We start from the raw sequence: 23,795 nt of genomic DNA, 5'->3' as shown, positions 1-23,795 counted from the left end.
ACGAAGTGATGGAGGGAAGTACACAAGTCAATTTAAACCCACATTCACATAAATGTTGTTGATGTTAATGTGACAGGGTCAGGCATAGTGATCATCATCATCCAGCTCTGCAGCTCCCTGCTTGAAGCTGCTCTTACACTCCAGAGACAGTTTAATGTTTCAGTCTAACAGGGTTAAAGGTCCAGGTCATCACCGGGTCTTATACAGTCTGCAGGTCACATTTAAAAACAGCTCTCAATCACCTGGAGTTCAATACAACAGTCTGTTTACAGTGAAACAAAGGGGCTGTCCAGGAAGAGGAAATGTTAACCCTGAAAATATGAACATTACTCTGAAAATGACTCCGATCAAACACAGTGTTAATGATGTTGTAGAGTGACAGGATGGCGTCTCAGTGGATAACATTGTCTCCCAACTACAAGGTCTAAGCTTTGTGTGTGAGGAGTTTACATTAGCTCTGCAACTATGATTGTTAGGTCCACCGAGAAGGTTATTTACACCCATGTTTGTTTGTTTGTTTGTTTGTTTGTTTGTTTGTTTGTTTGTTTGTCAGCAGGATTATGCAAAAAGTAGCTATTAAATTGATTGGCACTAAACTTGGAGGAGGATGGGTCGTGGAGGGAAGAACATTTTGGGGCAGATCTGGTAAAAGCGGCTTTATTGATCAGTTCCCTAAATATTGTGAGATAGGGCCTTTATTTTTTTATTTTCATTAGTTTCTCACAAAGTAATAATTGAATCTTGATGTAAAACAATCAGACATATTAATGTTGAGTGTTGAGACTTTTTGGTGCAGATCCAGTTAATGATCTGGATGTGACAGATGTGTGTGGGATTGTTTTTCCTTGGCGGAGGTGTGAGCTGCTGTGTGATTATTTTCTTAATTACTCTGGTTTGGGCTGTAAACCTAAGAAACAGTGAAAGATGGCCGTCACAATGCCCCAAGGCGACATCATCAAATGTTTTTCGTCCAACGAAAAGTAAGACAAAAGATTTTTAGTTTGTTGTGGTGTAAGACAAAGAAGAGCAGCTTCTCTTCACATTTGAGAATCAACAAAACGTTCGACATTTTGTTTGAAAATTGACTTTGACAGTTTATCAATTAATATAAAATAAATCATAAAATACACCAGTTAATTTTCTGTCAGTCAGCTCATTGTTTCAGCTGTAGTTTACAGACTCTCCGTTTCTCTCAGCGCTGCAGTTCAGTCCCACAGACACACAGGTCGGGAAAGTGCCTGCAGATCCAACTGTTTGTTTATCTGTGCCATGCAGTGGACTGGTGACCTGTCCTGGTTCCCTGCCCACACCCCAGTGCATGCTGGGAGAGTCTCCTGCCCCACATGCTGTGTCCAAAATCCCTATTCGTCTCTCACATATCACATTATATTAACGTACCACATATTAACTTCAAAACTTCACAGATGGCATGTACAGTATGTTCTGCCAACAATCCCACAATGCATTGCATTTCACAGGTTAAACGATCTTACCTGTCAGTGATGATGCTAAATGACGATGATACGTACAAGGGATGGGCATTTTTTTTAACATTTTAAAACCGCAAAGTTCAGATTAATCAATAAGGAAAAAACAGTTAGTAGCTGCAGCCCCTCATTCACTCAGTCACCGCAGGGAGAAGTGAGAGAGTGAGTGTGGCGAACGAGCAGGTAGACAGTGGATGAATTACTTGTGAGAAGTCGAGCTCTGTGATAATGAGGAGCTGAAATTCAAATGAACCATTTATCTTTATTTAGGGTTGGAAAACAATTTGTCATCCATGTTTAAAAATGAACAGTGTTAGATTAAAAACCGGGATTTAATGCGTGTGAATTTGTGTCATCTGCATGAGTTTATGAATGCAAATTAATCAAAGTGAATTCAGGACATCTGCGCCATATAAATATATTTATGAATACCAGCCTCATTACATCACATAATTTTAACAGTTGGAAGATTTTAAATGAAAATATTAAAGTACAAAGGCACAAAAAAGCAGTTTGTAACAGAGCTACATGTTGAAAGATAAACAAGCTGGAGAAAAGCTGCCATTAAAAGACTCTGTGGTGTTGAAAAACATGTATTTAGATATTTACTGTGTGATTAGACGGAGCAGAGATTTGTAAGAAAAGCAGAAACACAACCCGAGAGTCTCTCCCACATTAATAATAATCATTTCATTAAGCTTCCCTTCCTCTGCATGTTGACGCTGCAGGCCGGCTGTGACGCTGAGGGAGACGCAGGGTGTCCTGTGTTGTTGTTTTCATGCACACTCATTCTGTCTTGGAGGGTTTCTTCGAGGATATGAAGATGGTCGGCCATGAATCCCAGAGGGGAAACTGAAACAGACTGTTGTTTCCACACTGCAGCGAACAGATGTTGCTGTTGATTCTTCTTCTTTTTTGAGCAGCCTCCAGTTAAATAGAAAAGTGTCAGATAGTTTTGGTGCTGTTCTCCTCAGGGCAAAGATCTGCAGGAGGCAAAGTTGTTTTGGGAAACATTTACCCTGTGAATCACACTGAGGAACCTGACTTAATGAGGCCTTGGTTCCTGAGTGTCTGAGGTCTCAAGTTCCACCTTCTCCTTCCCCGGTCCAGATCCTGAATCAGAGCAAAACACACTGTGAAACAACCCCTGATCAATCACTGCCACTACAGCTTCAGTGTGCAATACAAGACCGTGCTTCTTCAGGTGTTACCGTTACCAGTTCATCTGAATGATGACATTCTGTAATGTTGTGTGGAGGGTGCGGGGTGTGAGGTGGTCACACCTCGATGAGGAAGTCTCTGGCTGGAGGAGCAGACAGCGTGGAGCTGCACTGAGGTGGTTCAGATCTGGGACTTCCACTGTCAGCTGACGACAGTTTGGTGGCGGTCATTAACCATGACTGCTGCTTTTTAAAGAGATCATTCTTTGAAGATTTGAAAAATATATTCAAAGCACATTACTGCTCCTGTTATCTTTACGTGGCAGAGGCCTCAGATCCCAACCAGCCACTAAAAACTTTTTCCAAGCTTCTTTTCTGTTTCTATTCTTAGTGCTCTATTTTCAGAAGTAAGTCTTAATTTGCATTTCTTATCAAATTGTCTCTTTATTCTATTATTACAACGTGCCGTTACACCGGCTGCCATAGCTCTCTGTGAACACTAATAGAAAACAGCATGCTGCTAAAGGTGCTACATGTAACTGATTAGCAACCGTTTCCTTATTATTGTTTCCACCTATCAGACAATAAAATAAGAATAATAATGATGTAATCTTGGATGTGTGAGGACGATGCCACAGCGGGTCCAGAAAACCAGGTATTTCTTGCTGAATATTTCCCACCATGCTGCTCACTGATTGGCCGGTTCGTGCTGCTGCTTCCATCACTTTCTGCCCGCTGACTGTGGAGATTAGGTGATGTAATTATTCTGACTTCCCCCTCAGTCGCCTGTAGTGGTGTGAGCTGTGACGAGACGCTGAAACTAAGCAGATTAAAGAGAAAAAAATACATTTAGCAAAAGGCTAACTCATATTAGCGGGAACCGTTCAGAGATTTATCGGCGCTCTCCAGCGGCGCGGGATTAATGCAGCGTTGTGATGTGGAATCTGAATCAGTCTGAATCATTGGAAACAAAAGGACCAGTGTCTCAGACGTGCGGAGAAGTCACGTTTAAAGCTCAGTGATAAACACAAGGCTCATCCCTCTGTGTCATTCTACCATTATCAGGCCGTTGCTGATAAAACACACATTCATTTTAGGCGTGAGTCACAACCAAGTCATCACACACAGCACAGTTAGTCATTTCCTTTGTCCAAAGTAAATCTGACATCATTAGATGTGTGACTTAAGCCTGATTAGAGTGTGAGTCATAATGACTTAAACCCGCGTCTGTTCATTTCTCAGGCGGGTGATTCTCTTTTACAACCAGACTCATCCTTCTCTTTTTAACTTCATTAGCTCCTTTGTTTTCGTCCCGCTGCACAACTCTGATCTGATTTATCTTCTGACGAATTCATTCTTAATGTGATTTATTTTTTCCTGCGATAAGAGAGCAAGACTTTCTTCTGCCTGGAGTAAACACTGCTGCCTCATCATGTGCTGTCAGACAATCCTAACAATCCAGTGGCTTTATTCTTCTTTTTGACCAATTTAATGAAACAATTTCACTTTATTTGACACCTTCTTGAAATCATTTCTGATCTTTTTTGGCAAGTTCAAGTCGTTTCAAGTGAGTTTATGGAAACACCAGAGATGTAAATGTGTAAATGTAAAATAAAAGCTTCAGATCTGAATAATATTAAGATCTTAATACTATATTTAAACGGTCTTTCAAAGCTTTACAGCCTTGTTTCTCAGTTGGAGAGCTGCAGTGGTCATGTAACTGATTCATTGTTTAATCTTGATCTTTATAAAGCCGCTCATTAGTTCTGCCAGAAACACTTGACATCCACCCGCTGACACATGAACTTACTACATCCTGCTGGTGACTGAGCGGCTCTGGATAAAGAAGTTTGGGGTTAAACGTGTCTTTAAAAGATGATTCTGGTCCAGTTTGTTGAGCAGCCGTCTCCACAGGGCGCTGTAGTTCTCATGATCCTGTCACGTCACCCTGCTGTTTGTTTCTGTTTCTTACCAGCAGACTTTAACCTCGTTGGTGAGTTTGGTCCTGAATCTAAATGTTACCCACAAAGCTTTGGTGGTCGGCCAAATGTATTTCCAGGGTTAAGTGAAACATCAGAGCGTCTGTTTGGTTTGTTAAAGGTCAACGTGAAAATCACGCCGAGTGTTTAAATCCTGGTAAACTTCATCATTTTCTGCCTCTCAGCTGATTTGTGAATTCGTTCTCTGACATCAGCGTCTGTTCATTCATTTACTCACAGCTGGAGACTCACAGCTGGAGACTCACAGCTGGAGACCCACAGCTGGAGACTCACAGCTGGAGACTCAGTGTGAACAGCGCTTTGTGTCATTCTGACTTTTGTCTCGACATTCGATCGGAAACCGCGACGGTGGATTTATAATTAAGAGATTATGAAAATGATAAGACCGTATGAAATTATATTTTCCTAATTAATATTTTCCTCCAGGATCCTCACTGTCAATCAAGTTGTTCAGGTGAAACTAAAGAGTAGAAAAGTGACTGAAGACCACTCACAGGTTATTTTCACTTTGACACACTGAACAGACGGACACTCTCACATCTGTCCTTCAGATGTGAAGCTGGAGTTTAGCTTAGCATTAAGGAAACGGGGAACAGCTAGCCTGGCTCAGTCTGGTGTTTATCTTCTGTGTTTATCTACACACACATCAAACTATTCCTTTAACATCACGACTCTTCTCCTCATGTGTTGGAGTTAAAAGACCTACTTTGTAAAGACGTTGTCTAACTGCATTATAGGCCAGTGGCGCTGATCTGAGACACAGTTAACACCATCCAGCGTCATGTTCCTGTGTCACTGACCTCGTCAGTTTGCTGACAGTTTAACTTGAAACACGTGGACGCGGCCGGCGGTCCTCTCCGCGGGGACCCGTCCTCTGATCTCTGCAGGAACAACCTCCAGAGTCTTTGTGTGGATGTGGAGCCAACAACTGTGCTGTCAGGTATATCATCGTGTACATACTACTGCCTCCCTCTGCTGTAACCAGCGCCCGTAGCTCTCGCTGTCCGTCTGTCAGTTCGGTTATGTGTGTGAATGAGTGTTTAGAGAGAGGCGGACCGCCTCCTGTCAGTTTGTGCCAGACACGAGCAGAAACGTGGAGATGTGGATTTGTCCTCTGACGGAAATGGCCTGCTGCTCATCAGCCCCCGGAAACAAACGACTCAGATGACTAATTTTCCTGCCATCTACTATCTCGAGAAACCTTTTTCTACTCTGATGGAGAAAAAAAAATCTTTTTCATTCAGCAGAGGAAGACAGTTTCTAACTCGAGCAATTTTACAAGCCAGTAATTGAGCAGCACATCCTCACATTATTGTCTGGTTTTTGCTCTGGTGTTGTCCGCTCTGCTGCGTGGGTGTTCGGCTGTCAGGTGCCTTTTGATGAAGGAGCTGCATAAAGCCGAGGCGGGGAGAGAGAGAGGGAGAGAGAGGGAGGGAGGGAGGGAGAGAGGAGATTGTCATCAATCTTGCGCAGCCAGGCAACCATCTGCTCCCAAAAACACCAGCCCCCTCAACAGCTTGTCCCCAAAAACAGTCAGTGCACCACCTCTACAGCTGCAGACGCTCTGTGCTGCAGATGCGCTCTGACGGATCACTGACGGCTGCAGAGGCTCTCTGCATGTATATGTCTCACACTGTCCTCTAAAAACCTAAAGTCATGTCATAAAGTTATTCTGAGTGAATGTAGTTTTATGAAATACGACACGCAGCCTGAGCAGAAGAAATAAAAAAAAGATTGAAAGTATTAAAATGAAAAATGTTGCAGGTTTAACGCAGGTGTTTGGGAAAGTGTTCAGTCATCTGGAAAAATATTAGCATGTGCGCCCTCTACTCCTCTGTGGAGCTGTTATCTCTGCTCTGCTGGTGGGGCAGCAGCGAGCCGAGGCCGGGCGTCATGATCTCCCCTCAGGCTCCTGCAGCTCTCACCAACTGGAACTGAGTGGCACTCTTCTTTCTTTCTTTCTTTCTTTCTTTCTTTCTTTTCTTTTTGATATTTCTTTTCCTCATCACACTTTCATGAGCTGGAATTCAGAAAGCAGCTAACCTGATTGCGAAAGCTTAGCATAAGTTAGCCTTTTCCTTAAATATTAATACATCCGTAATCATGTGCATACATTTGTATTTGCCTCCCCTCTCCTTGATCCGCGCTGCCACATTTGTTTATTCCGCCCCTTATAAGCAGCTATCTGTCAGGACTTTCCTGTGGATCCTCTTGTTACTCCTCACTTCCTCCGAGAGACGCTCATAACTTATTTACAGTTTACTGTCGACCTCTGAAGTCGTATATATTCCAAGCAGATATATTATGCAATCTCACATACTGATATGAGTAGTCTCATACATAATATGCTGCAGTTACACACTCAGTATGGTTCTCAGAAAGGCATGAGCCATCTCTGAAGTAATCACTGTGCTCAGTTGTAGCCGTTTGACAGTTTATGGTCTGATGGTTCTGGGTCAGTAACACATTGATTTGCGACTTCGGATCGATCAGAGTTCCTTTTGTAAACGCACAGAAGTGTTACCTCGCCTGGATGTTTCACGGTGCAGAATGACGTACGTGACGCTGTTTTCACGTCTCGTCGTGGGGAAAGTTTCTGCGTCCTCACCTTGAACATCAGTGAAAGGCGTGAACGTACGGCCTGATTCTGACACACTCAGTCGTGGTCCAATATGAAGCTTGTATGAAGTGTGATGTGGAAATTTGAGATCTCTCTTCTTTAGGAGAAGCAGGAGACATCTTGTGCCTCATAGTTTCATTTTTTTAACGAAGTAATATTCAGAGGGAATTTTTAAACCAGAGGGGGTGGATGTCATTTAAAGAATTTTTAATGAGGCCATTGAACTTTTTTCTTGAGAATCCACGTCAGATACAAACCGGATGCAAAGGCGAGTATTTTCAAATGTCTTAAAATGCTCCTATTAACAGTTTCTTAATGAGCAAACGGTGCTTTTGTCTCCATGTTCTGCCACTGTACAGCAACACTGCTCTCCATTGTGTTGTCAGATTTGCTGCCATCTCAGATGCAAACCGGGATCTGCCAATCGACGCTATGAAGGGGGAAATAATGAAAAACTGTCAAATCACAGACTGAAAAGAACAAGTGTGTTTCTTTGCTCTCACCACAGTTTCCTCATTTGACAAGCATCAAACACGCCTGCACGCTCCGTACACTTTGTACTGTTTGGCTCTTTCTGAAACACAATCACTGCGAACACACACGCCGTGTGTGTTCGCAGTGATTGTGTTTCAGAAAGAGCCAAATAACGCTCGGTGTGCGGACTGTATGTCGGCGGAGCAGGTAGCTCACAGCCTTTATCACATTTCATTAATGTGTTAGAGAGACAGATTAATTAGGACCAACAGACTGGAGTGATTCCCTATAAACAAAGTTAATTACATGCCATTTCAATTAACCTCCTAATCAGCAGAGCTCACACCATTTTCCAGTTCTGTCCTTCTGGGTGAATCCTACGAGGATTACAAACTGCCTTCGTCTTGTTCTGGTTTTTTTTTTATTGTCTTGAAGCAGGACAGCGGTGGAGCTCAAAGCACAGAATCAACAATGTCAAAATACTCCTTCAAGTGAAAGTCCTGCTTTCAAAACCCTCCTCGAGTAAAAGCACAGAATCCAAAAAATCTGAAATGTTCTTATTATATATGATGTTATTATATCATTGGTAGGCTGCTGATGCAGCATCGTGACATTAACCTGCTCAAGTCCAGGTGGACTTTATTCTAACTACTACAAACAACATAAGTCTGTATTTACTCTTTGTCTTTTTCCCTATCTCTGTTTTTCTGTGACACGTTGGATCCGGTTTTTCAGTCTAAGAAGTTGGTGAAATGTCTCTTTAATGGAACCATTAACAACTCAGACAAGTCAACCAGACACAGTCATTAACAATGCACCGGGATCCATGAGCTTATCAGGGATAGTTTTTATGTAAAATTAAATGACCACAAGGGTTCAGACAAACTAATTCTGTCTTTTCCACTAAATGTACCAGTTTGTATTTTTGCATTAACCAACAATTTATGAGCAACAGAGAAATTCTGTCTTGAGCAGTTAAGGATATGAACATGAGGCAAAGAGCTAAGTTTAAAAAATGTACTTTACAAGCCTTTTGTGTTGCTTTTGAAGCATCATTATTAAACTCACCTCTACACATGAGAATAATTATGGAGATTTGGCAGAATATCTGACTGCAGCTTCAGGGAACAGTCCCACTTGAGTTGACAAAGGAGATAATTATGATGCTCCTCTTTTTGTTTCCCCATTTAAATTATGTTGCAGATTTGAGTGTTTGTAATAATGTGAAATTTCAATACATTTTTACTGTCAAAGAGACTTTGTAATCAACCCATCAGATGATTTAATGTCTCACTTTTATTTCTTAAATGCTCTGTCTGTGGTTCCTGCTGCGGCTGTGACAGTGAGTGAGTGAACAGGCCACTAGCCTGCAGTTTACAGTGTGTGAGAGAAAAGTGATCAGAGTGATAGTGACTTCCACCATGATAAAACTGGGTCAATGTAACCCCCACCCCCCTCCACCACAGGCAAGGCTGAAAAAGGAAAAAGAAAAAAAAAAGATGAGGACACCATCAGCAGACTCAGTGCGTGGATATAAGCATGGGGACGCAGCGGCGTGGTTTGCTTTCTCTATGGGTCGGTAACTGTGTTGTGTTGGGACTGAAGACATCCCCAGATTATTCTGACATGTTCCTTCCTCCCCTGTAGTCTGTGGTTTACAGTGTCACGTTATAATCTGTCCCCCTGTATTTTCTCTCCACCACCCCCTTATTCCTGTCAGCCAGCATCGTCTTCAGTATCCGTTCCACCCAGTCCCACTTTTAACTTTCTGGTCTTCCACTCCCCGAGAGATTCTTGATTAATGTGTCTTAAAGGACTTAAGCTTAAAATGAAAATTCACCCAAACAAACACTGTGTAAAAACAGTAATATGTGATGTTCCAGTTCGTTGTTTCATCTCCACTTTATCTAATGTGGAGTTTAAAGGGTTGCTTCATCTAAATGGCATAAGAAAAATGACTTACTTCTGATGGTATTTGGTCATGCAGACAGATCGTGTTGTCCAGGGACAATGACAGTGGAGAATATGCTGTCAACAGTTTCCACTGGGACTATTTCATCAAGTTATTCCAATAGAAACTGTTCACAGCGACGTTTCTGTTACACAAGTCTCTTTTAAATTGATGTGAGCACCACAAACAAAATTCTCTGCATGTGGGGAGACGGCAGAAATCTAAGAGATGGAAAATAAAACTGAAAATATCTGCATGGTTACATACCAGTAGAAGTGCATGAAAAAGTATGGGGCATTGTAATGTAAATGACTCTTTAATTTGAGAACAATTAAGACTACAGCCGTGCTAGCAGCCCTGGAAGGCTGCGGTGGTGCTTTGATGCTAACACGCTCATGATGCTAACACACTAACGCTAAGCAGGTAGATATATATCTGCCATTTTAGTTTTGTGTGTCTAATTTTTTGCACGACATTGCAGGTATTCTGTCATAAAGCAAAGTATTGGACAATTAAAGTTTGAGCTGATCATGATGCTGGATAAAAGGTTGAGGCATCACCAAAGTTATTAGCGTTCATCCTGAATGTCTGCACCAACATTACGCGATCATCCGATAACTGTTCACTCAAAACCACGTAGAAAGAAAAACGAGGTGTGGAAAGTCTTCAGTCATGAGAGCGGAGTGTGTGTGAGTGGTACATGTACAGATGGCTGTCAGCAGATGGAAGGGAGAGAACAAGCGAGCACGTGGGCCAGCTTCTAAACTCTGGGCGGCACAGGTGAACAGCATCAGCTGACGAGCCGATGAGGACAAGGACAACCTCCGAGACGACGGGGAGCGTCGTCAGCTGATGCTGTTCACCTGGGCAACAGACAGAAACAGCCCCACAGCCATGCAGCTAGCATGACTAAAAGTCTTCTTGAAATGTGAAGTGACCTTTTAAATGTGATATCATTTCCAGTGATCTATAAATATCAGAGGTACAGCTCAGGTTGTGTTGTCAGTCCAGTTCAGTCAATGAAGAAACGCTCCTGCCATGACTCACCGGTCTGTATCAACCCTCCAATCACACGAGAAACAAACCTCAACAGTAAAACGCATCACGTTTATTTTCTCCTCTTGTTAATCTCTTAGTTGTGCCTTGAGCTGAATGCTAACATTAGCATGCTAACATCATCCCAGCCGACCTGTTTACACTCCTACAACCTTGCTGCTAGTGAGGCAAAAAGTAAATTAAAGTACTTCATCAACCGAACACCCATGGGTGCCCTGGACATCTCAGATTGATTTTATTTAACAGTGTGTGTATCAGTGGGTGGATTTTCACTTTAACGACAATAATATTTCATCTGAACATTTGAGTGCAGCTTTATAATGAATGACTCGAATGAATATAAAAACCTAAAGTCCTGTAGTAACTGTACCAACCTGTTATTAATAACATTAATCATAAAGGCAATTTAACGTTACAAAAAAACCTCCTGTATGTATTTTACCACGACATGCATATTTATGAGATACACTCAGTTGATGTGTTTTTGCTGTGTCATGGTGAGAAAGCTGAGCTGTATCGTTGTGTACGTGGTGACCTTCTGTTTATACCGTGGCCTGGACAAATGCTCATTTCAAATTGGCCCAAAGGATTCGGTTAATTTAGTTTATACCGGAGGCGGGATGAACGGGCTGGATATCTGCGGGCAGGAAGTGTTTCATTTCAGATAATCTCCTGGCTCTCCAGCATTAAGTGAAGAATCCCACTGAGCCAGTAGCTCACCGCCAGAGCCGCTGAGTCTCCGAGACAAAGCAGCACAAAAGGTTCAACGTGTAGAAAAGCAAGTTCTTACCACGATTAAACAATTCTCATCTGTATCGAGAGCAGTAAACGTGCGAAGTCCAGCCACAGTATATTTAGTCACGGCTCGGCATGCATCACGGGGAGAGTGAGGGCTCCTCAGAGGGATGAAGGGCCGCAGCTCATTTGAAGCAGCTTGTGACTGAGCTTTTAAGAGGCCTCAGTGCCGTCAGGATTAGCTGGGATTATTTGCTGCTAACAGCAAACAGGTACACACTCGCGCACCCTCCGATTTTGAATTTTATAGGCTAAAGCCGACGATATTACTGAGGAACGGTTTCAATTTGTAATAAATGTCAAACTCCTACAAATACAGATGAGCATTAAACGTCTGGAAAGTCGCCCTGGTATAAGCAGGTAACAGACTGTGAGCTGCATGTTTTAATGGATTCTCCCAACGTGATCGAACAGTGTCATCCATTCAAACCAAACATGCAGCTCAGGTGGTTTCCTCTTCATGTACGTACATCCTCCTTTCATTTGCAGCAAATGTCAAAGGAAACTGTTTGTGTGACGCGTCGCTGAGATGTAACATCACTGGTTGTTGGTATCAGTATGTTTTGATATAGAGAAGACGCCTCAGAGGTGACTTACAGAAATATGCAAAACATAAAAATCTACTGTTGTTGTCAACGTGTGTTGTTGTCGTTGTTGTGGAGGATTTGGGGCTTTAATTTACATTCCAATAATAATCAAATTCATTCTTTTTTAAATTTAACTACAACATAATGTAAAACACAGCTCTGCTACAGTTACGTGTGTGCACTGCATCATATAAATATTTAAGCGCTGCAAAGCTTTGTTCAGAATTTGCATGATGTGCAGTTTGTGTTTAAACTGGTGGAATGTAAAGTGTGCCCCACATTTAATCTATACAGTCGTTTCCTGACGTCTCTCTTTCTGTCTCTCTCTCCCTCTTCAATGAACAGCTTCGCATGAACCCAGATGCCTCCCCTCCCTCTCGACGAGCGCATAGTGGTCATTCAGCGCCCTAAAAACCTAACCCTCTGCCAGGCTTCCCCGCAAACCATCCCGCACCACGCCTCTCAAATATCAGCCTCCTCCAATGGACAAGTCTCCCACCCTCCTAATCTCCACCCGTCTCACTCGCACTTCTACTCTCCCTCCTGCAAATCCCTGACTCTGGAATGCAAGCGCAGATCTTCACGTGTGCAGAAATTCAAGGGCGAGCAGCCTGTGATCCCAGCGGGAGTCAGACACATCCCTAGCCACTGCCACAGCAATGGCACAGTAACACTGGGCCCCCGGCTGCCCTCCCACACTCATACTATTGATATCAGAGTGACTGTGGACAAAGGAGGACGGGCAGGAGGATTCAGCAACTCGTTAGAACGCAGCGGAAGTGTAAAAAGTGGCAGAGGGAAATGCGCCTCTTCGCAGCTCGATCAAGGACAATGTGAGAGAAAGACCGGAACCGCAGGGAGGCCAGGCGGAGCCGAGCACAAGTCGCAGCGAAGTCGCCACAGTCAGCTGTCGACTTCCCCCGGGGGGGTCCTACAGTTCGTCCCCGCTCAGGCGCAGCAGCATAAGTTCAGGAGCGAGAAGGAGAACGCCAGCTTCCTCAACAGAGGCGACCAGGAGTTTCCCTCCCTAGGTCACAAGAAGAATTCCAAACTGGGAACTGTCCATCAAAGCCATAACAGTCACAGTCTGCCCTACCACCACAACTCCGTCCCCGTGCCCCATGCCGCCATCCTAAACTCCAACTATCCCGGATCCCCTCCCTCCCAACCCACCCATGTCCCCGTCTCCTTTCAGCAGCTCAGCCAGCCTCACCCGTCCCGCGCCAGGGATCAGCGCCCCCACATTCTTCATGGTCTGCCCCTCTCCCCTTGCTCCTCCCACGCCGGAGGCTTCCCCAGCCCTGACCATACCTGCACCATCGACTGCACCCACCCGTTCAGCTGCGGCTGCTGGAGGTTGGTGAAATGCAGAGGGTGTAAGGCGCACTCCGCCGGCTGCCAAGGAGGTGGAGGAAGCTCTTCCACCTCGTTCTCCTGTGTTCACAATGTCGGAGCAGTGAAGAGAGGAGGCAAAGAAATGGGCCTGAGAAATCTGGGTGGGTGTCTCTCCACCACCTCCACCTCCAACACCTCCTCCTCCAACAGCACTGTGTCTGACTGCCGAGCGAGCCTGTTCAAACCTCTCCGCTGTGCCTCCTGCTCTGGCGAGGCCAGGAACTTCGAGAGTCCTGCTATCCTTCGCAAAAAACTGGTAGGGGGATGTCTGCCCTGTACCCCTCTGTCCTCCTCAGCCCCTCTCCGGGCGATACAGAGCTGCGTCACGGGCTGCAACCCCAAAGCCTCTCAGACAGGTAGCTCCACCTGCAGCTACTGCAGCAGCGACCCCATCGTGGTCACGTTCAACCCCCGCCGAGGCAAACCCCCGGGAAGAGGCGTCGGAGCGGCTCACCAGATGGGCGTGTTCCAAGCCGACGATGATGACTACAGCGTGCGCACGATCTGGCCTGAGGAACTGGCCAAGAAGATGACCCATTCCAAAGGCCAAAAGAATCACTGTGGCGGGATGGGAGCGGGGGTCGGGCAGACGTGCGGAGGCCAGGCTCAAAATGGCAGCAACGGAACGGGCCTCGTCCTCTTGGATTGTCAGAACCTTCAAGAATACGCGCCGCCTCAGCTCACAGATCACGCCGGCCGCCGGCGGCTTCAGCAGGGCAAAATGGCCGCCCTGGATTTTATGGGCTACAGGTCAGGATCTGGGTACGACGAAGGCCGGAACTCGCTGAAGAGGCTTTTGAAAAAAGATGGAGGAATGGACGACGGTCTGGAGCAGGACGGAGATGCAGCATATCCTCATTCCCCGTCTCCCCGCTCGGCCTCCCCGCCGTCGCCCGTGTCCTTCTCGCCTCCGCCGTCCGCCCCCAGCACACTCATCAAACCCAAACCCTGGCAGAGGGAGAGGGAGGGGGGGCACTCTCTGCCCTCGGCTCAGTCCCTTCACCTGGCGCTGAACTCCCTGAACAGAGAGCAAGACGAGGAGAACAGCAGAAGTAAGAAGCTCTTTCAGTTCACACGCATCACAGGCAGAGAAACTAAACTAAAGCATGTAATCACTCACATAAAGACGCTCAGTAATGGGCTGAATGCATTTTGTTTTCCAACCACAGACGTCCATCAAAACATCCCTGATGGTTACTTTCAGCCACTGCACCGTCTTGTGTCTGTGTTGGTCGTACGCCGTCGTCATTCTGAGCCCAGTCGCCCTTGACGTGTTAAATAATTTTGCAGTTTTTGACAGATGCACACATCTGGGAACATTTAGCATCTCAGCAAGTTGTTTCATTTATGTCATAAAATAAGCAAAGCCAGTAAATACTGCTAATGAGCTTTCACACTAAAACGACCCACGTTTGATTCAGTGATTTAGCTTCAGGAACTTTTGTTTGTTGTTTCAGTTTGAACTCAGACAACGATGCAGACAACACCTCCCCACTCTTTGTCTTGTCTTCTTCCAGTGCACCTCTCTCTGCCTCTCTCCTCGTCACTGCCGGCGTCTCTGTCCGATGAGAGTGTGATGACTCCTGACGCAGAGAACGCCGTGGTCAGTCCCATCCTGCCCTTCCTCTTCCTGGGGAACGAGAGAGACGCCCAAGACCTGGACCTGCTGCTGCGCCTCAACATCGGCTACGTGGTCAACGTGACCACACACCTCCCCCTCTACCATGTCAACTCCGGACTGCGCTACAAACGGCTGCCCGCCACCGACAACAGCAAGCAGAACCTCCGGCAGTACTTTGAGGAGGTGTTTGAGTTCATTGGTGAGAGTCCAGCCTCTGACGTGTGGTTGTGTGTGTGTGTGTGTGTGTGTGTGTGTGTGTGTGTGTGCGCGCGCATTCACACATACAGATGTAAAGTAGTGGCCTCGTGGATCGACGTTCCAGTAACTCGTTAAAAACACGATGTAGATATTTTCCTCCATCTTGTTCCAAGTGGACTGGAGCAGTAAACCGCTCTGTCCTTCTGTTGGAACCAAGATGATTGTGATTGGCTCTCGCCTGGCTGTCGTCAGGTAGGGTTTCCACCCGAGAGATCATTCTCTCTTCTGGGCGACTGTCCCGGAGAACTAATATTCTTTCTGTCTCGGTTTCTGTGAAGATGAACTTTATATTTCTAATTTAGAAATTACAGTTTCAAATAAAACCTCATTTGTTTCCTTCTACTGCTGTTTTCTTCCTGGTCATGTCCAATCCTGTGTCCGTCAACGTATGAAAACGGGTACGACAGTGACGATCGAGCGATGGCCACGAGTGTTCACATCCACCACAGGATGGAGGATTCAGGCAGTTGAGGTTGAGGCGGCGAGAGAGTTAGTAAAAAACAAGCCTTCACCAAAAGAAGAGAAATAACGAGCTGCTCTCCCAGTAACTACAGTTGTTTTGTTACATGTTCTTAGCTGCTAGTTAGCTCACATTCAGGAATCAGCTGGTGATGTCAGTGAATACTGTACCTCCAAACTGAAGACCGGCTGATGTTCAACTACAATGTTTTGTTTCCTATTTTATGAAAATCCAAAAGCTTTGAGGTGACGTGCGGAGGATGTTTTCTGAGCAGGACGGACTAACGAGAGTAATGGAACTAATGAGTATCTGGAAATGATTAGTCACAGCCCGGCACTGATAATTACAGGAAAGATAATAACGATTATGTGATTATACTCACTACTTACACCGGCAGGACAGACATCTACATCCTGAAGACTGTGGTCTGTGTTCACCTGTCACTGTTACCTGGTAACCTCGGTTTGTTATGATGATTTCTACACTGAAGAAAAGGAAGAATGAACTGACTGACCTCTGAAATATTTCCTTCCGAAGCCGTGACTGTTGTCACTGTGTGTGTCTGTGTCCCTGAGCCTGGTCCTGCCTCCCTCACTGTGGTGCAGTCTCCCCCAGGTTCCTGTAGTGGCTGCTGGAGCTTCAGTTCACTTTACTTGCACAGAAGTTACAATAAAATATTACACATTAAAAATAAATAAGTAATAATAAATGACCCCCCCCCCCCTTTTCATCAGAGGAATAAAATGCTGAGACTTTTGGTGAATTTAAATTTATAGTTTAAAGACAGTGACTGATGTTTGAACGACATCCTACATTTTGGCTGTAAAAAGTCTTAATTCTTTAAATTAAATGACCATTTGTTCTAAGTTTGTATTCCAGATGCTCACAGCCGGTCAGTCTGCAGCATTTAGTCGGTTTATATTCCTCCACGCCGGCGACAGTCACCTCCGCACGTCACCTCAAAGCTTTTGTATTTTTATAAAATAGGAAACAAAACATTGTAGTTGAACATCAGCCGGTCTTCAGTTTGGAGGTACAGTATTCACTGACCATCACCAGCTGGCGACACATCGTTCCAAATTTCACACAGATGTTTCATATTTTATACGTCTCTGGATAAACAGGGACGTAACCTGATGTTCAGTGGCGGAGGGATACGACCACGAGGAGGTGACTCTAGTTCCTTTGTGAATTCAGCTGATCTGCTCTGTTGTTCTCATCCACAGAGGAGGCCTATCAGAGTGGACAGGGAGTGTTGGTGCACTGCCAGGCAGGCGTGTCTCGCTCTGCAACCATCGTCATCGCCTACCTTATGAAGCACACCCTCATGACAATGACGGACGCCTACAAGTACGTGCGGAGCCGGCGACCCGTGGTGTCCCCCAACCTGAACTTCATGGGCCAGCTGCTGGAGTTCGAGAGGGACCTCAACTCTGGGGTGACTCCTCGCATCCTGATGCCTAAACTTAACGGTGTGGAGACGCAGGTGTGAGAGAGGACAGGGGTTTAGGAGCAGGTCGGGTTAACGCAGGTGAGAGATTAAAGTGGCATTAATGAGCGTTAAAGAAGTGCAGCACATTTTAGAAGAGAGATGAGAAAACGTTAGTGCACTTTTAACGCTGTGAGACGAGACAAAAGAGCGGATGGTTGTTTAAGTAGTAACGCGATCATCACCCAGTAAACTGTTTAGAAGATAACGTGCCAATATTTTGTACAGATCTATATCTGACTTCTCTCTCTCTGATGCCTCTTCCTTTTTGTTCCCATCATTTACAGTCACAGCCACACACAGTAACACGGCTGCCGTTAGCCACAAACACAGACGTGGAAAGGGTTCACAGGTGACGTCTCACCTCGCCCACAGCACCACTGTGATGTCTCCACCACATGTAGCAACACACAGGTCACAACAATGCACTTTACTTCCCATCCATGTCTTCAGTTTGTTTCGTTATCACCAACTGAAATGTCACGAGGACGAGAAGATATTTGACGCACAGACCTCCGTCACTGTTTCTGGTCAATATCATCATGTCTGTTTCCTGTTTGAAAAACTGTGCAGTGCAGCAGCGTGGAAAACAAGCAGCTGGTGGAAATGTGTTGGGATGGTTTTATTTCAGGTTCATACGCTGAAATAAGCTCATTATAAAACACATTCAGAACTGAGCTGATTTATTTTACACTCACTCTGATTTACAGCTTATTTCAGCGGAGGTGTGTCCTGCTCTTATAATGTGCTTTAAAACAACAGACCTTCTCCAACTGTGCTCTATTCTTCCACCGTTAATTCATGACTGATGATTATTTTTATTCTTTTGTGTTCAGCATGAAAACTATTGTTTGAAATGAAATAGCACATGGAAGTTAATTAATTAGTTGCGCAGAGGCGACATCTAACGACTACTGAACCGGTCTGGTCAGGAACATGTAGCCAAACTATTTCTTTTGTGTTATGGTGAAAAAACTGTGAAAGTTTTTATTTTTTAACTTCTGTTGTTTTCTCGACTTTGGAAAATGTATTTTTTTTCATGGCTGACACCGTCTAACCTAAATCATGGATTCTCTTAAAGACGAATCGACTTTATATTTTATTATTTTGACGCCTTTGTGCAGGAATCAGAAAACGTCATTTCTTTTTAGAGATGGTGTCTTAGCTGACGTCTGTGTTGTTTCTCCCTGACTGTTGTTTTGCCTTATTCTCCTTCCTGAACTTCTTACTGTGTCTATCATGACTATGCATTATTTTTTTATTGTGAAGGATTTGCTTTGATTAGAGAAGGTTCCTTGATTCACTGTGAACTTTTCCTCTGTATTGCTACGGTTCAATCCTGAATCCCGTACACATTAACAACAAATACTCACGTTACAAAACAGCTACAAAATCTAACTCCACAGGAGATACAGATATATTCATACATTAATTATGATGTACAAAGTCAGAGCAGATCGACTTCTGCTCTCGTGAAACAATGAGACACAAACGGACAGTAGCTTCCATATAATATCAATTCATTCATTTTATGGGAAGAATAAGTGAGTCGTGGAAAACTAATCTGGTAGCTGAGGATGACAATTATTTTGCACATTTTCTAAACTGATGCCATACACATTCTTTGATCGCATGCTGTTAATATATACAGTAACTCAACATTTGCAAAAAAAATCACATTTTTTTTAAGCATCAATTGTTAAATGGTATCAAATACTTAGGTACAGAAACATTAAATTCCTTTATGCCAGCGTGTGGAGAGAGAGGAGGCGCTTCTGGATAATTAAACAGGTTACAATGGAAGGTATTATCTTGTGCTTAAAAACTCTATTGAATCAAAATCAGTGTGTGTGAGTGAATATAAACTTTACTCCTGAGCTAAGAGTTCACAAATTTTGATAATATTTTCTCCATTATTATTATTATTTTAGTGATATTTATGTAAATTGCAGTGTCCCATTTTTCCATATTTGAGCCTGTGATTAACAACATGCCCTGCTACAGTTTTCTAAAACCAGAATGCCTTCAGTTTCGCCTGCTGTCGTTTGGTTCTCCGCTGTGCTCATGACTTTGTAAGACGATCCTGAATTTTGCTTGTTGGATTTATTTTCTGGCTAAGTGACTTTGATAAAGGCTATATATTTTTCTACAGTCAAACTGCTTCATCATGTCGGGTGTACACACGTATCTGTGTATTTACAGTTTTTTTTTTTTTTTTTTTACATGAATCTTTCTTTTATACGAACGGCCGTTTGAACAGAATGAAACTTCCAGCTCTGCGGTGGCGACGTGGATCTTCAGCTGCGCTTCGCGTTGCAGTGTCACGCTGTTATCAGACCTCAGTAAACGTGGGTCAACACACCGTGTTCCTGTTTTTACCTCTCGCCTGTGTTTCAGCTGGGGAGACGTTAACCAAACATGCCGCTGAGTCCTGCAGTCTCTCCGGCTCAGCTCACTGTAGGTGTGGTGTGACCCTTGGATGAGGGCCTGTTGCTTTCGCTCCTTGATTTTTATACAGACTTTATATGCAAAATGGCTGTGGAAGCAATTTCTTTAACTTGGCCCTGTTCGGACTTTGCTGTGCAGCTGAGTCGATGCTGACCTCAGACGTCTGTACTCAAGAGACACGACGAAGGGAACTGAACATTTTCTCTTTCATTCATATGAACTGAAGGGCCGGAGTCTCTGTGAGTGTCAGTGTGTGTAAAAATCTTCTGTTGGTGTTTTGCACTGGAGAAGAGGAGCGTTGTTACTGTGTGTATGATAACTTTTTCAGAACGTTGTATATCTGTGCGTTGCTTATTTGTGGGAACTGAATTATTCCTCTTTGTATTTTATTGCTGACTTTTAAACGTTGTGTTATTTCCTGTACCAAATATTCAATTTAAGGATTCATGATGATGATGATGATGATGATGATGATGATGATGAGAGGATTCAAGAAAAAAGCAGATCACCTCCTTCTTTTTCTAATGGGGGTAAGAACTCTTCAGGTATGACTATCATAGTAATGCTGTGCTGTTTCACCCCGCTGCCCCCGCCCCCTCCAGAGACCCAAAAACTCATGTTATCTAAACCTGTGATTCTCTGCAGTCGCCCCCTCCCTTTTCATAATGGATTGTTTCTCTTAAGCAAATGTAATATTTTCATATTGTAGTAACTGCTCCTTGTATTTAGACAAAGTTTTTACCTTCATGTACTGACTATACTCTTCATGATTCTTCGAGGTGCACTGTGACTAATACGATGCTGCTATATCACAAGGACTTTTATTTTGTACGTCACGTTTTGCAGATCAGAGTACCGCTAAAGGTGACCGGTACAAAGCGGGCTCGGACACAGGAGCCCTGCTGACGTTGTTCTGGTTCAGTCCAGGCTTCGCCGCGCTGCCTCAGTGCAGTGTGTTAACCTCAGAGCGACTGTGTGCTCAGCGTTAGGACGTGTAGCTGCTCCTGGTCTTCCTTACGAGCACGACGGACAGAGAGTGACACGTAGCAGTAAGGTGTTTTTAAAAACCTCCTCTCATTGGTCACTGTGGTTAAATACACAATACAATACAAATACTGTGATGTTGCTTTCTCTGCAACAGCGTTCGTTTTGTTTTTCCTTTCGGTGACAGAACATGAGAAAAATGAACAAATATTTGATCTTGACGTCAGTCCAGATATCGTCAGCATTTATCAGAAAAAATGATCAAATGACTTAAAAACTGTCGAGTTAAAACTTAAATCCTGCAACTGAAATGTTAACGAGACAACGTGCATGTGTGTGTGTGCCGCGGGGATGACGTGTGCAGTATGTTCACATTTACTTTTATTTTTCAATCCGAGTGAAATGAAACTCAAAAAAATCAATGAAAACGACTAAAAAGATTTTGGAATAATTCTAATTCCCTTTTAGCCGTGGTAGCGACACGGATCAGTGTCAGTCGGTCTGTCCAGACTCAAGTAGCATGACAGCTCTTGGATGGATTGTCTTTAGTTCAGACGGTCATGGTCCCCAGAGGACGAATCCTCCGAGTCCGCTGACCGTCCCTCACTATTCCTGTAGCTCCACCATGAGGCTGAAATTGTTTATTTATTGAGAAATCTCAACTTTTGGATAAATTCCCCAAAAATTTGGTCCAGACATTCATGGTCCCCAGAGGATGATCATACTTTGGTTCATGACCAAATACCTGCAAAACTACAAGCCTCAGCTGTACTTTGAGTTAAGTGCTAATTTGCAAATGTTAGCATGCTAACACGGTAAACTAAGATGTTAAACACATACCAGCTAAACATGCTAGCATTATCACTGTTAGCATGCTGACATTAGCATTTAGCCCAAAGCACTGCTGTGTTTAAGCTGCTAGCATGGCTCTGGTCTCCTGTGTTACACTTAAACACGTCTCAAAAATGCAGAAAAGCTGCGTCACAGAGACGTTTGTCCAGTGAAATCTGCTGCATATTCACATCAGAGTGAAACAATCTGCTAATTCTAACATACGCTCACCGCCTCCATGTTTCAGTTACAAGATTTCAGTTGATTTTAGCTCCGTGGGATGAAACTGTCTGTGGTGATTGTTGTTTTGTTTTTCAACCTGCCAGAAGAACTTCTTTGACGTGACTGAATAAATTGTTCTGTTTAAATTCAGTAGCATCTATATACACTGTATGTAGCTGATCTCATGCTATAATGTGACGTCAAGTTAATTGGTTGACAAAGTGAAGACTGAACAACAATAATGCCTATAATGACACATTATAAACCCACATCCAGAGGATAGAGAAGGATGAATTATGGGCCTTTTGCCTTGTATATGTTGCTTTGCCTGAAGTCAAAGCTTATAAAAAACTGCACTTAGAGTATGTTTGGTTTAATTTGTCTCCTTATACAGCTAAATATATTCGTAGCGTAAATGGGCTTTGGGGCTTATAAACTCTGAGAGTAGATCTCAGTCCAAAAAAATGCATCTGTAAATCATCTTGTAGCACAAAATAATATGCAAAAAGTCAAGTGGAGTTTTACTGAAATACTCTTCAGAGAATCTGTAGCTAGCAAGTCATCCAGTGTCAAGACTACTATCTCCAATAAACACGGGCCTTCCACGGACGGAGGATGTTTGAGGTTCACAAGGAAACCTGAGCAGAAGGTTTTGGCGGCAGCAGCATCGACGCTGTGGGAGCCGCAAAGATTCGGATGAGAAGAAAAGCGACGTGTGTGGACATTGATCATCGGTTTAGATGCAACTATACTTTGCTGGCGTGACGTCAAACTCCCATCCAGGCAGAGCAGTTGTGCAATACATATGCACAGCAGCTGCATAAAGAGGTTTGACGAAGGAGGTGTTTATTCTGCGGACAGTCGCTGCTCAGCTCACTCATGTATTCCTCTTCCATTCCTGACATGTCTGATTAGCAGCAGCTCTGATTAATCTGGTTCCTGTGTTGGTGACATGACTGACGATTTCCCATCCAGTGATTTAACTGCTGTGTCGTCTTCTCTTTTGTTGGTTATAGCTGAATATGATAATGTTACTATACTAGCATCCTAAAGTGTGCGGTACAAACCTGATGGCTGGATTGTGAAGTTGTTCTCCATATTCATTTCTAGTAAATGCACTGGAACTGGCTCTTTTAATAAAAAAAAAAAACTGAGAAGTAATGATTTGTGGGAGCATCTGTTGTTTTAATTAGTTGTGATGTTTTTGTGTGAGTGCGCTGACAGCTCCAGTCAACGCCGCGCTGTGATAGGTTGGAGCTCGCTCTGCGGACTGATCCCCGGCACTCTCTCACTGAAGTCACTGGTGTGTATTTGGAAAGTATTGAGCAGTTTCATTACCGTCGATACGAACGGCCGATTGTGATTGACGATTCAGATGATCACCCCACCCAGATCTGCTGCGCTCATCGTTACATAAGAGCTGGTTTGGGATTCACAGCCGCGTGGTGGAGCGCCCGGGGGGGAGGAGGGGGGGGGGTCGATCAGAGAGAGAGGTTAAAACAAATTCAGTATCCGCCTGGCAATAACCACCACTGCAAATAAACAGCAAGAGCGGAGCTGCACAGACTGTGGTTCACTGTCAGGACCCGGTCTGGGATTCATGATGACGCTCATGATGTCTCTTACTGAAAATCTGTCAAAGTTTTAACGTAAATCTATTTTCAGTTTTTTGACATGACAGTGTCTCCGCGTTGTTCAAGACTGAAATATCAGCACAGACGTTCACGGTCCTCAGAGGATAAATCCTCCTGACTCCTCATGAGCTTCATATTTGTGGTTGTGAGTGAAATATCTCAACAACCATCAGATGGATTTCCATGACATTTGGAGCAGACATTCATGTTCCCCACAGGATGAACTGCAACAACTACTCACTGTTCATCTAGAGCCATCATCAGATCAATAATTTAGTTTGTCCAACACTAAAATCCTGAAACCATGAAACCAGACATGATTG

The 23,795-nt window shown here is 44.0% G+C and overlaps 1 protein-coding gene and 1 long non-coding RNA gene across 2 annotated transcripts; one reads left to right on the top strand and one right to left on the bottom strand.

Moving 5' to 3' along the window:
- Positions 1-1,729: 1,729 nt before the first annotated feature.
- LOC147818443 (uncharacterized) lies at positions 1,730-5,729 on the bottom strand. Its single transcript, XR_015437955.1, has 2 exons — positions 5,448-5,729; positions 1,730-3,467 (listed from the first exon to the last, which is right to left on the bottom strand). It is a non-coding gene; the product is annotated as an uncharacterized LOC147818443 (long non-coding RNA).
- A 6,752-nt stretch (positions 5,730-12,481) lies between these two features.
- Positions 12,482-21,984, top strand: LOC111663811 (uncharacterized). Its single transcript, XM_023418143.2, has 3 exons — positions 12,482-14,577; positions 15,043-15,345; positions 17,091-21,984. The coding sequence occupies exons 1-3, from the start codon at positions 12,492-12,494 to the stop codon at positions 17,354-17,356; spliced, it is 2,655 nt and encodes an 884-aa protein (XP_023273911.2). The 5' UTR covers positions 12,482-12,491; the 3' UTR covers positions 17,357-21,984.
- The last annotated feature ends 1,811 nt before the right edge of the window (positions 21,985-23,795 follow it).

This window comes from Seriola lalandi, unplaced genomic scaffold (assembly GCF_002814215.2).
Source record: "Seriola lalandi dorsalis isolate HSWRI2012SDOR001 ecotype SW California unplaced genomic scaffold, Sedor1 jcf7180002054581, whole genome shotgun sequence".
Classification (NCBI taxonomy): domain Eukaryota; kingdom Metazoa; phylum Chordata; class Actinopteri; order Carangiformes; family Carangidae; genus Seriola; species Seriola lalandi.
This window is presented reverse-complemented; position numbering and strand designations above follow the sequence as displayed.

Coding starts and splice junctions, on each gene's coding strand:
- LOC111663811 (XM_023418143.2), top strand. CDS start 12,492: ATGCCTCCCCTCCCTCTCGACGAGCGCATAGTGGTCATTCAGCGCCCT. Junction 14,578..15,042: donor AGACGAGGAGAACAGCAGAA/GTAAGAAGCTCT, acceptor GTCTTCTTCCAG/TGCACCTCTCTCTGCCTCTC. Junction 15,346..17,090: donor GGAGGTGTTTGAGTTCATTG/GTGAGAGTCCAG, acceptor TCTCATCCACAG/AGGAGGCCTATCAGAGTGGA.